This window comes from Vulpes lagopus, chromosome 13 (genome assembly GCF_018345385.1).
Source record: "Vulpes lagopus strain Blue_001 chromosome 13, ASM1834538v1, whole genome shotgun sequence".
In the NCBI taxonomy this organism is placed as follows: domain Eukaryota; kingdom Metazoa; phylum Chordata; class Mammalia; order Carnivora; family Canidae; genus Vulpes; species Vulpes lagopus.
Genome location: NC_054836.1, coordinates 7,671,252 through 7,685,466, shown reverse-complemented (window position 1 = coordinate 7,685,466; position 14,215 = coordinate 7,671,252). Strand labels below are relative to the sequence as shown.

General features: G+C 37.9%; 1 protein-coding gene across 4 annotated transcripts in view; it reads right to left on the bottom strand.

Moving 5' to 3' along the window:
* Window positions 1–14,215, bottom strand: part of EXOC4 (exocyst complex component 4) — a 755,174-nt gene that overhangs the window by 665,258 nt on the left and 75,701 nt on the right. For all 4 annotated transcript variants that reach the window (XM_041727473.1, XM_041727474.1, XM_041727476.1 and 1 more), the window contains exon 6: window positions 11,766–12,009. In XM_041727473.1, the coding sequence (XP_041583407.1) occupies window positions 11,766–12,009 (244 nt within the window). The remainder of the gene's footprint in view (window positions 1–11,765; window positions 12,010–14,215) is intronic.

Here is a 14,215-nt window from a genome sequence, read left to right as displayed (position 1 = left end):
GCACTTAGAGCTAACTTTAATAATACTGTAGTAAAATCTACTTGGTGTGGAAAAAAAAAAAAAACCAACCACGGAAGGGTCAAATTGAAGAATTTGTTCTTTAAACATACATCCAATTACCTAGCAAGTTTTGAAAACAGCCCTTGTATAAATTAAATGTTACTTATTTTCCAGATCTTCTACTAACTTCCCACTTGCAGCTCCCCAATCTGTCTCATCTTCAAGAAACAGAAGAAGAAAATGTTGAGGAACAGGTACAAGGTTGGACAAGGAGTGTATATGGTATAAAGTTGTATCATCAAGCTGTGAAAAATGTTCAATATTTAAGGTGAGATATGACTATCTGAATCTAAATTTAACATCCAGGGAACCCTGAATTAGTCATTTGGCTGGAGAACCCAGGTTTGCAGCCAAGAAACTGCCTTAGTTGGTCACGAGGCAAAGACACACACACAAAGTAGAAAATCAGTTCCGTTCTACTACTTATCTGCTGAGACTTTAATATCAGGGTTCTCCATTTCCCCACTGACAGATAATGGCAAAAACCACAGACTATGCTCTAAGAGATAAGAAAACACCAAACTCTGAGCTTGGGTCTTACATGAAAAATTAAAGGAAATCAATCATCAATTATTTCCTATCAAAGTGGTCTTAGCTTTACATGTCTCTACCTCACATACATGGTTTCATATTAAGCCTGGCTGAGCTAGTATTTTTCATTTCAAACAGGACAGAGATCCCATTTAATCTTCAGGGTTATCTAACACCTACTTTTCAAGGGGGGCAGAGATAAGTTTTGCCACTTATTAATAACAATCTTCATGTAAAAAGAAGTTACTATTTGAGGAATGCTGACTAATTCTCCATCTGCATAATGAAAAGAACAGGAAAAAACTATTAGCAATGTAGAAAGAAACAGAGCAAAAATAAAAAGCTCACTGAAACGGGCGCTGGGTGACTTTCTTCCTGTGTCGCTTCCCAACTTGCCAAGTCAGCCTCTCATGCTCAGTTCCTGAATGCTGGGTATATGACCCAGTGAGTTTTTAATTCTAATGGATGGTAAACTAGTGACTAAAATTAGAAAACAGACCCAGGCCTTCTTCCTTTTAAAGTATTAGTATCATTCTTTCAAATGTCTTTCCCAGGATAACCTCAACAGAAGGTGTTGGGAATACTAGAAGCCACATGCAGAAGAGTGAAGCCGGATCACGATCTCACACCATACACAAAAGTCAACTCTAAATGGGTAAAGGACTCGAATGTAGACCTGAAACCACAAAACTCTTAGAAGAAAACAGAGGTAAGATCCTCGATATCAGACTTGGCAATAATTTTTTGGAGTTGACACCAAAAGTAAAGGCAGCAAAAGCAAAACCAACAAGTGAGGCTGCATCAAATTAAAAAGCTTCATCACAGCAAAGGAAACCATCAATAAAATGAGAAGCAACCCACAAAATGGAACAAAATGTTTGTAAATGACAGGGGTGCCCGGGTGGCTCAGTCAGTTAAGTGTCTGACTTCAGCTCAGGTCCTGATCTTGGGGTCCTGGGATCAAACTCCATGTCAGGATCCCCACTCAGCTTCCCCCTCTCCCTTTGCCTCTACACCTTTCTACTCGCTCATGCACTTGGGCATTCTCTGTCTCAAACAAAATCTTAAAAAAATATATGTATTTGTAAATGATACATCTGATAAAGAGTTAATATGTAAAATATATAAAGAACTCACACAATTCAGGAATAACAAAAAGGCACATACACACAATCTAATTTAAAAACTAGGCAGAGGGATCCCCGGGTGGCGCAGCAGTTTAGCACCTGCCTTTGGCCCAGAGCGTGATCCTGGAGACCCTGGATCGAATCCCACGTCGGGCTCCCAGTGCATGGAGCCTGCTTCTCCCTCTGCCTATGTCTCTGCCTCTTTCTCTCTCTCTCTCTCTCTGTGTGTGTGACTATCATAAATAAAAAAAATTAAAAAAAAAACTACAAAAAATAAAAAAATAAAATAAATAAAAAAATAAAAACTAGGCAGAGAACTAAAGAAGACATTTTTCCACAGAAGATATACAAATGGCCAAAAGGTACAGAAAATGGTGCTCAGCATCACTCATTATCAGGGAAATGCAAATCAAAACCAAAATGAGATACAACCTCACACCTGTTAGAGTGCCTATCACCGAATGACAAAAAACAAGTGTTGGTAAGGACATGGAGAGAAGGGAATCCTCGTGCTCTGGTTGCCTGGCAATGTTAATTGGTACAGCCCCTATGAAAAATAGTGTGTGTGGGGGGGTCCCTCAATAAATTAAAAATGCAACTACCATATGATCTAGCAATCCCACATCTGGGTATATATTCCAAAATAAATGAAAACAGGACCTCAAAAAGATTCTGAGCTCTCCTGTTCATTGCTCATAAGAGCTAAAATAGGAAAACAAGTGCCCATCAGTGGAAGAATGGATAAAGAAAATGTGGTATATATGCACGTGTATATATATATATACACATGTACACACACACACACACACACACACACGTATATCAACGTACCATGGAATACAATTTAGCCACAAGAAAGAGGGACATCTTGTCATTTGTGACAACACGGATGAAACCTAAGGGTATCAGGGTAGGTGAAATAAGTCAAGCAAATACTATATGTTCTCACACACATGGAATCTAAAAAAGCCAAACTCAAAGAAACAGACTAGAATGGTCGTTGCCAGGGGCTGGAGGTGGAGAAAATGCAGAGCTGGTCAAACAAAACAAACCTTCAGTTATAAGACAAATAAGCCTGGATAATGTTTAGCATGATGACTACAGTTAATACCATATTATAGACTTGAAGGCAGCTAAGAGTAGATCTTAAGTTCTCACCACAACAAAGAGATGGTAATTAATTGATGTGGTGCAGTTATTAGCTAATGCTACAGACAGTAATCATTTTTGCAATATATAAGAGCATCCAATCAACATGTTCTACACCTTAAACTTGTGCAATGCTGTATGTCAATTATACCTCACCAAAGCTAGGGGGGGAAATGCCTCTCCCCCATCCCAAAATAATATTTCATCATAGTGGAACATTAGAAAAATTATCCATAAATCCACTTCTCAGAGATAACTAAAGATGTTAGATGTGTATTTTTAGTACAAGAATGTGCTGGGTCTCTAGGGAAACTGCTTAGGTATCTAAGTCATCAGTTTAATTCTCAGGTGAGCTAATTAAGATTTATTTACTCTGTGGCTGCTGATCACATTTCTTAACATGTCCAGCTATCTCTGAGAGGCCTGTCATTGATCACAATGTGGAGAGTCTAAGTAAAAGAATGGATATGTCAGTGCAAATACTGTCCTTCTCCAGTGGAAAAACAAAACCAGGCCCAGGCCCAGGCCAGGAGTTAGGAGTGTCATTTTTACGTAAGACAGAAAGCAAAGTTACATGATGGAAAGAGACTACTTCTACTCTTGATTCCACCACCACCAAGCATTGTGAACTGTCAAATTATCTTGGCTTTCACATTTCCCTGAGTACACCTGGGGTTTATAATAATGCCCGTACCTGTGACGAGGCCAAAAGTGAGGCTCCGCCAGGTGAGGTACCAGATGACAAACTGCTTTGCAGAGCCTAAACGCTACAAAAGTAGAAAACTCTGTGATGTCTGTATTCACAAACATTGACATGCATGAGAATTACCTAAGGAATAGACTCCTGTAGGCCCTGTACCCAGAGATTCCAATTTAATCGCCCCTCCATTTCTAACTTTCAAATGGCTGATCTTTAGACCCGGCTACTGTAAGTATGCAGAGATTTTTTTGAAACTCACTTCCTCTTATTATAAAATTACCTTCTTAGCATCTTTTTCTTACTCATTCATTAAACTTCTTGGGCATTTACTATGTGCCCAGCCCTCGATCAGTCTGCAAACACAAAGTTAAGCCCCCTTTTACAAACTCACAGTCCAGTCTGATTAGAGACTGTGATAATGGAATGGGAGAGGAGTTAGAAGAGCCTCTATGGTATGAAATACAGTCTAAGATACACATGACGATGCTTTAATCCCATCTAACACAACCCTAAACATCAGGAGGGGAAGCCTGTCATTTGACACAAGTTTGTTATTTGTGTGTTTGTACAATAAAACTAATGTCAGTTTGAATGTAGAATACTTTCTAGGTCTAACACCAAGATTTGCACAGAAAAAAAAGACCTAAGATAGCTCCCACTATCTGCAAAATTGAGAAGGGAACCCGATGCAGCATGAAGGCTCACACTTGAATGTCATCAATAACCTATGAAACAGATTTTATCTGCCATTCCCTTAACTCGTATGATCTATGATCTCTAATTCAAACCTGCGATACCATGCAAAATAAAAGAATTCAAAAGCAGGTTTTGTTGTGTGAGTGATGTGTTTTTAACTCTGACAAATATAAGTGAAGATTTATACACTGTAATATTTAGACCTGTCCTGTTTAGCCAAACACCCTTTCTCAGAAGACTCTAACCCAAGAACAATACAGAATCAGAAAGACAGCTGTCCAATTTCACGTTTACAAGAGAGTAAAGAACATTACTAACATTACTACTTCACTGGATGTGTTATGAAGCTCTTGCCAATTAATTTATTGATTCTTACTAGGACATCCATAGATTTGGAACCTGTACTACCCTCCATGGTAATAAATTTTATGTTTTAGTTAACAACTGGTATATTAAATCCCACATGTGAAGAATCAACTCCTTTCATTTGTTCTAAAAATACTACAATAAAGCTGCAGGGGATATGTTCTAGTTGAAAGTAGTGGAATTTCTTCTGTATGTCGTTGGTTCATCCTATTCGTACCCTTCAGTATTTAACAGTTGAGTGTATTTAAAGCATGTTCTCACTGATATGTGTAATCAAAAGTAGAGATTTAATCAAATGATATCATAATCACTGAAGTTAAATTTACTTGCTTCCCACTTGCTTTGATTTGAATTAACTACTCATCTAAATTACATCAAGGCCCTCCCTGATTCCAAGCATGTCCAGGTGCTACATGCAGTGCTTGGGAATGGCTACAAGAAGCCACAAGGACAACTGCTTGACCTTGCTTCAAAGCTGCTCTTAAGTGACTTTTGGTCAAATAAAACAACCAATCTCACAAAATCCTACATTTCAGAGACTTAGGAGAAGGAAAACTAATAGAAAAAGAAAAAAATGAAAGGAAATGCTACTTATTTGAAAAAGACACACATCCCTGAGTCCAGCCACAGGTCTTAAAAAAAAAAAAAAAAAGGAAGTGTTTCATTTATTTGTCTTTTCATAAACACTGCATTTGTACTACTTGGGGACTGAGCCTTTAGACTGACTCATAGAACCACTTTGTAAGAATGCCCTATTTTATCAATATGCCCTATTCCAAGTTCTGGACTCTGAGTTTTAAAAATTTCCTTAAAGCTTATTTTTTTCAACTTTTATAGCAGTAATTCAATGATTTCTGCAAACCTACCAGCCTTCACTGACTGACAAATCAGGAGAAAAAAAAGTTTTATGAAATGAGACAAATACCAACCTTGAAAAAAAAAATGACTATAAAGTAAGTGATTCAGCATTAGAATGATTCAGCAAGCATTCAGCTAACACTGACAATAAACTATGAGGTAGATACATAGGAGGCAGAAATGAAAGGGGCATACAGCCCGCTGTAATACAGTTCAGTGCTACGTCTGTTTAAAAGTGGTGTGGCCACTCCTTGAGATTCTAGATATATCAAAGACATAAATATTAAAAATGAGACTATATAAATCCTTGAAAAAAGTTGAGAAATTTTATTTACAGTCTAAGAGTAGAAAAGACCTAAGTATGACACAAAACTCAGAAGCTATGAAAGAAAGCTTGATAAATATAGCTTCATAACAACAAAAACTATAATCATAATATATGCCAGACATCATAAACAAAGTCTCCCATCCAAGTACTAACCAGGCCCAACCCTGCTTAGCTTCTGAAGATCAGATGAGATCAACAGCAAAGTATTTAGGATAGTAGGATCGTAGATCATAAACAAAGTCAAAAGAGAAAAAATGAGAGGAAATTATTAAATAAATCCCAAGGAATTAATTTTCTTAATAAAGAGTTCCTATAAAGCAATTTTTAAAACCCCAAATATACCAGGAAAGTAGATAGTTCACTGAAAAGGAAATAAACATTATCTGAACCCTGTATTATTGAAAATTTCGAATTTTAAAAAGGACAAGAATAGGATAATAAACCATACCTATTACCCTGCTTCAGTATAATTTATGGCTAACATTATTTTATCTATATCTCTACCCACTCTCAATCCAGATTATTTTGAAGTTATACCCAGGAATCATAACAAATTACGTTCTTACACAAAAGCTTAACCTTACTCATATTAATGAAAGAAAAAAATGCAAATCAAAACCACCATGGTAATACCATTCTCACCTATTAGACTGGCAAAGATAAAAACGTTTGCTAATACAATCTGTTGGCAAGGGAACATAGAAGCCCTCAAACATTAGTGATGACATGAAAACTTGGTACTAGAAAAAGGACAATGGGCAATACTTATCAAAATCTTATCAAGCACAGAGGTCAGCACAAACTGTAAATGGTCTGTTGAGAACCTAGAAGCTTTCCTCTTGCAGTTAGCTTGACTAACTGCATGGCAAGAAGCGCAACTGGTAGGTGTTATCAGATGAACAGAGATTGATAACAACTATTACAAAATGTAGCAGCTGCCTCACTTTATAAAAACACTAACACAAGAAACACATCAATGCTCACTTACCCCGGCCCAATCAAGTGTCAGTGATTGATTATATGCTCTCATGGCACACTTTGTTTTTCCTCTATAGTACTTAACACAATTTGTAGTAATATACATATTGAAAAGTTCTTTGATTAATGCCTGTCTTCCCCTCTAGACTTTAAACTCTGTAAGGACAGGAACTATGTCTTATTTGTGTTTCAGCCCAGTGTCTGGTCCATGGTAGATATTCAGTGTATGTGGAATCCATTCTTCCATTCAACAAATATTCACTAGCGGTCAGGTGGGCAGTATGCCACATTCTGGAGATAGGGTGCCGAGCAAGGCAAACTCATTCTCTCTCAGGGCTTCTGTTCTAGGAGCAGTTAGAGGATAACCAAACATACACAGACACAGATCATAGAAGGTAATCTAATGGTCATGATCCTGTTGGTCTCCAAACAGGTATATTTTTCCATACTGATACCCCCAACTGGCATTTAATTTTCAATTATTTCTTCTGTTTGAAATAACTTCAGGGGGATCCCTGGGTGGCGCAGTGGTTTGGTGCCTGCCTTTGGCCCAGGGCGCGATCCTGGAGACCCGGGATCGAGTCCCACATCGGGCTCCCAGTGCATGGAGCCTGCTTCTCCCTCTGCCTGTGTCTCTGCCTCTCTCTCTCTCTCTCTCTGTGACTATCATAAATTAATTAATTAATTAATTAATTAATTAATTAATTTAAAAAAAAGAAATAACTTCAGTACTTTAATTCTTAAACAATGAATCTACTTTTCACCAGAACTTAGTAATAGTTACAAAATAAAGAAAGAAAAATTTACATTATCCAAACACAACTACATTTAACATCAAAGCATATTTCTCTCCTTTGTTTCCCACAAATCTTTAATATCCCGGTGAGCACAGAACATGTAATGTTCCCTGCTTTTTAGAGCAGACATTTAATCTCCCTTTGTTCCTAACAAAGATGAAGGAACATGGCAAAATGATCTCTTTCCAAAAGGAAAAGAGGTTTCCATAGCAGCCATGGCTTCATCGCATTCAATCTGGTCTGCCCTCTCCAAGACCTGCAGTTCTACCAAAGCAGAGTCACTCTCTAGCACCTCCTCTTGCAATGATTTGCTACCTCCACATTTAAACAGGCCCATTTTCAAATAGATGGAAGAGGTGCCTCACACATGCCAATCACTATCTTTTCTCCCATTGCTCTCTCTTCCATATTCTTGACATTGCACCTTGAAAGGATTTTCTTTCTTTTGCCTCTTCCTCATGCTTTTCCTATTTGTTGATTATTACAGAACTTCTTCTTCCAGCTTCTTGGACACAAAAATGGTATGAAATGCTCATGAGCTAGATTTTGGGAAAGAATCAGTAATTAGGCAGCAGCAGATGAAGAAATTGGTAATGAGCTGCCCAGACTGCAGACCACATTAGCCATCTGAAATTGAAGACACTGCCTGTCTTTCTGAGGAAATTATGGGTAGCAGGAGGTTCTGGGAGATTAGCAAAGCACATGCTGCTCTAATGTTTATACCGAGTTGGCAACAATATTTGAATATTTTTAATAGTAAGCAGAGGTTTATAGACACTTCATAGATTATGAATGAACAGCAAGACTATCTCTCCTATAAATAGACAACTGATAGTTGGGAGAGAGGTGGGGGAAGATAAAAAAAAATAAGTGGGTCACCAAAGTGATTTTTAAAAACTGGCTACAGAAGTATTCTGGCTCTGCAGGAAGTGAAGTATGACAATTCACTAGCCTGGTTCCTTCTTTTCTAGCAAAATAGCACACCACATTAATTCTCTTTACATAAAGACAAATGAAACAGTCCTGCAATGCATCACAACCAGAATATATTTAATAAGATGATGCTGAACAATGAAACTTTTAAGGAAAGTTACAGTACTGGTATCTTGCCTCAGAGCAGTATGTATATGCTAATGATTTAGAAGAGGTTATTTCACTGGGGGGTGAGGGAAAGAAGGTACATTTGGGGGGGGGGGGGAGAATTTATGGTTCTTTTTGCCTATACTCCAACTTTAAGAAAAACAGATTCTTGTACTTTATCATAAGATTCCATGAATGATAAATAATATAAAGTATTGTGACTTGACTTCTTTCTAAAATAAATGCCAGTAACATATCCCAGTACAGTTTGATGAACACAAAATACTATATAAGCTTCAAGGGATAATCTGACAATATCCCTTCTAAAATTTTCAGCCTCTAGAAGCAACAATGCCAATCACTCTTGAATGACACTTCCAAGGTCATTAATTTGTGAGTTTTAAAGCATTTTAAAGCTTTCAAGCACAGAGCCACCACAGCCTAGTTCAAAATTATCAGTCATTTGGAATCCCAGCCCAAGACTTTAATCTTTGATCTTCAAGAAGAGTGGTTCACTCTAAGTATTTGCTTTCTCTGGTCTAATTTATCTCATAATAGTCTGGGCCCAATTTTTCAGATTCATACATGTTATAAAATGGGATCATGCCATACACCTGAAACCAAGATAGTTTGTTCACTTGCCAGTATGCAACACATCCTGCCTATAAAAGCTCTAACTACCACCAACAACCAAAAGGCTTAAAGGGGGGTTTGGGGGGGAACCCTTCTGCTAACTCATTCCTCATAGAGAAACATTTATTATTTCCTCGGGCACTATGCTGAATTTCTACTTCTACAGCTGTAATTTCCACTTGTGAATTGTGGAAAGGGCTTAGGGAATGGAAGAGGAAGGGGTCAAAATTCTATGAAAGACACATTGCTTTTAAGGGTACTGTAATGAGATTTGCAGAAAAGTTATTGATCCGTGCCCTTTCGTTTTATTTCCAATATACACTACAGTCACGTTATTTCCCTATGAAAGTTCAGTGTATTCATCTAGGGACTTGCAGCAACAGGGCAAATAGCAAGCCAGAATTTTGGAGTATTCATTAGTAAGGAGGCAAAAGGTCTTCACGGAAATCCAGGCACCAGGCAAAGAAAGAAGAAAAGCAAAGTTCAATTTAGAACCATTCCCCAGCCTCTCTAGATGACAATGTGAGTGATCAAAGAACATGGAAGTTCAAGAAGGAAGCAAAAATAAAAAAATAAAAAGTGTGTGTTCATATATACTTATGCATGTAATAGTTCTTCCTGGTGCTACTTTACTAAATTCTAATCACATGACCTCATCTAGTGCAAGCAACCCTCTAAGACATGGGTTATCTTCTTCAGATTACAGCGCTGGCATTCAAAATCAGGTCTGCTTGACTCCAAAACATCAAAATACATTCTTTGAAATGGTCTATGGCAGGAGATGGGTGGAAGATGGTTTCTTCACCAACAGCATTTTTTTTAAGACTTATTTATTTGAGAGAGAGAGAGGAGGGGGAGAGGGAGAGAACCCTCAAGCAGAATCCCCAATCAGTGTGGTCTGATGTGGAGCTCAATCCTATGACCCATGAGATCATGACCTGAGTCTGATGCGGGGCTTGATCCCATGACCCATGAGATCTTGACCTGAGTCTGATGCGGGGCTCAATCCCATGACCCATGAGATCATGACCTGAGTGGAAACCAAGAGCCACCCACGTGTTCCCATACCAATTGCATTTTTTAAAGAAGTTTTTAAGGGAATTTATTTTTGACGAGTTTTTTTTTTACAAGTTTTAAAGTATAATCAAAATCAATGTTATTTAGATATATCAAAATATAGAAAATGTAAATAGAACACATTAATTTTCCCAAAATATTTGAAGTCTGGGGAATTCTAAGCAAGCTATGATTTCTCCTTAAATTTATTATTTGCTCTTTAAAAAAGTATTTCTTTAAGTCCTAAGTACAAACAGTAGAGTTTCCTTAACAACAGATCCATGAGATTATGATCCCTTCTATATACTATCTGGCACCTCCCAGGAACTTACATTCTTGGAGCAACTGAGAAGACCTTCTCCACTTTGCCCTTTGTCCTCACACAAAGTTGTAGTTTCCAGTGGTTTTTCCCTACCTCACACTGTAACAAATTCCTGCCCTGGTATACATGGAGGGGGACAGAAGCAGAGAAGAGGGGCAGGGAACAGAACCTGTGTAGAGTATATCTTGGATTTTCTAGAAAAGCCTCCATTTCAAATATCTTGTCCCATGGTCAAGTGATTTCAGTCTATTATGCCCTGAACTCTGGTTTGGAGACATGATCTCTCAGTGTATGAGTCAAGACAGAGTTAGGACTATAGAACAATTTTAGGTTCCCCTTATGAAACAAGAATTATGAAATCCAAATCCTATTAGCTATCTTAAATAGATAGAGGAACTCCTGAAACGACCTATCTTTTTGGTAAATATCACCACACATTAAAGAAGCAAGCACAGGACAGAGAAAGACTATATACTGCATTCAACTCCAAGGCCAGTCACTTTTTCTGTCACCTTGAACTAATTACTAGTTTCTGAGCCCCAGTTTCCTGGACTGTAAAATGTAGATACTAGATAAGTAGCTCATAAAGTCGTAGTGAGAATTAAATGAGATAATATATGCAAATGACTTGAGTACTGCTTAGTATTTAATATTCAATCACTACATTTTTCATTTTTTTCATCTGAGTATGAACAATACTCTTTAAAGCTTCTTTTTTTTTTTAATTTTTATTTATTTATGATAGTCACACACACACAGAGAGAGAGGCAGAGACATAGGCAGAGGGAGAAGCAGGCTCCATGCACCGGGAGCCCGACGTGGGATTCGATCCCAGGTCTCCAGGATCGCGCCCTGGGCCAAAGGCAGGCGCTAAACCGCTGCGCCACCCAGGGATCCCCGCTTTAAAGCTTCTTAACTACATCAAAAACCAGCTGAATGATGCCTATTCAGCCATTTTCATCAATCTGAGTTTGTATCAGCTCTAGCAGCCCAAGTCAAAGAAATAACATCAACGAAAGTTGTTCACCTAACCCCCATCCTAAAAATGTAGAGTTCTCAGAACAACACATCACATGCCAGTTACCTTGGCTGGTTCTCCACAGTGAGGCTCTCTCCCCTCTGATAGCCACTGTCTGCCACCTGGGTGGTAGACCTCTTCACAATCTGCTGCAACTCCTGCTCCAAGCGCTCTTTGATCGCCTTCACTGTCTCTGGAATCTTCTTCAGTTTGGCCAGTCCTTTGATGAGAATGCCCATAAAAAGGGTGCTATTCTCCTCTGGATCCAATTCCAAATCCTCCTTGATGTCCTGCAGGTTTATCTCCCTTGCTGTAAGAAAAAGAAAAAAGTTCCATTACAAGATTCAAAAACAGAACAAGTTGAATAAATGAGATCACAGCTTTGATTACGTCTTAAAGGAGCAAGAGATTTTTCAATTAAATTTTTAATTAAATTATATTCACATAGTAACGAAGAATCACAAAATAAGTTATATTCCGTGAATCATACCCATCAGTTATAATAAGAGGTGGAAGCCATTAAAAACAAGCAAATGTCCACAGAAAGTTTCCCACAGACTGCCACTTCTACGATGAGCCAGTCAGTTCATGACATTTATTAAGCATTTGCTGCTTATAAAATGCCATACTTGAGTGCTACAGAAGAATTCTAAAGAGCCTGACCACAGTCTCAAAACTCTTATTTGGTAGTTAGAAAAGAAAGTAACTTGATAAAAAGAGGTAAGTTAAATAAGGTAAATCAGTTAAAACAAATGGCTAGAGATATAGAAAAATGAAGAATGATATGTGCAAGTGAGACAATACTCTGAGGGAAAGAGTAATGAAGAGTTTTCATAAATACAAAAGAACCACCTTCTATTTTTCTTTAAACACAGATCTACTATAATACTGTCTACAGAAAACAGGTCTTGCTAATCCATGTTAGTTTTCTGAGAAATAATTTTATGTGTCAAAAGTCTCTGCAGATCTGTTAACTATAGCTTTCATCAAAACCACCTGGTTTGGGAATGAAAGAGGACAGACTAGCACAGCGGTTCCTACCGCCCAGTGAGGAGCTGGGGAAAAGGAGGGATAGGGATCTGAGATCTCTGCTATCTATTGACCACCATATGCCTTCCCCTCAGACTAATGCACACACACAGAGGTATGTACCCCAAAATACTCAAAATAATTCTCTCATTTTAAAAATGATTAAGAACGAGTAAAGCAAAAGTGAGTAAAAGCTGAAAAATGAACCCTACATAGTTAAAGCCTTCCCCATCTTCCCTCTTCTCTATTCTTCAAAATAACTGGCAGGTTTTTAAAATATGTGATATCCTGAAAGAGAATGCATGCCATTCTACTTAGTAGACTCAAGCTCAGTGATACTATGAGTTCACTCCAGGGTTTTCAGCACCACTCCGATCTATTTATTAGGGAAGAATGAAAGTATCTCATGATGGAGTAAATCCTTGTAACCACTGCATAAAGTCTCCCAAACCCCTACTTCACATGATATGCAGGCCATTTTCCTCATACCCTTTTCTTTTTGTTCCCAACTCACAAAATGTACTTAAATCTGAGCCCAAAGAAGTTAAGGACATGCAGGACATAATTACTTCAATGAGCTCGATCTTCACTGAAAAAGTCCCCTACGTACTTATCCATTAGGCAGAAAACCATGTGGAGACACAGAAGCATATCAAGAATGACCAAATTCCTAGGATTTTCTTTGCAACATAGAGGACTTTTGATGATGTGGTATTTAATTTAATAAATTTTAATACTAATCAAGTGGGAGTAGAAGCAAGGTGGCTTAAGCCTCTGAAGATGACAATTCTGATGGCAAATTAAAAAAAAAAAAAGGCTTTGATATTTCCAAATGTGACGTTCCAAGAATAGACATTTTAGTTACTGGTTTTGTTTTTATACATTAAGAACTCGATACCTCAGACCACAGAATTCCTGCATCCTGCAAAACCAATCCCAGCAGTGAGAAGAGAGAAATACTTAGCAGCCAAGGAGTCTCTAAATTCAGCATGTTAGAGAGGGAAAATGAAGCACAACTATAAGCAGAGCTTCAGGCAGGGAAAAAAGTAATAGAAACTTAGCTGAGAGAAAATCATCTTCACGAAAGAGCACATATGAGTCACCAACAGACACAAGCCAAGGGCCACCTGCATGTTGCAACCACCTGCTACAGGAGCTACTGGTGATGAGATAAATGTACTTTAAATCAATGAGGCCCTAAGATGGTGTGGCATATAGCTACTTACATGTGTACTAATATGATAGATGAGCTATTAAAAAAATAACAAGTATAATAAAATGCCACAGCCCCAAATGGCACATTTGTTTAGAACCTTATCTTTCTGTTTGTCTCCTGAAATCACCTAGAGCATAAACACTGAACAGATCCAATATTAATTGATTTATATTATCTATTTCACTTACACCAGCTGAAAATTAAAAGGCAATTTAAAAGGATAATATGATCAACCACGAAGACTAGCCCAATAATCACAAAAACCCTATGA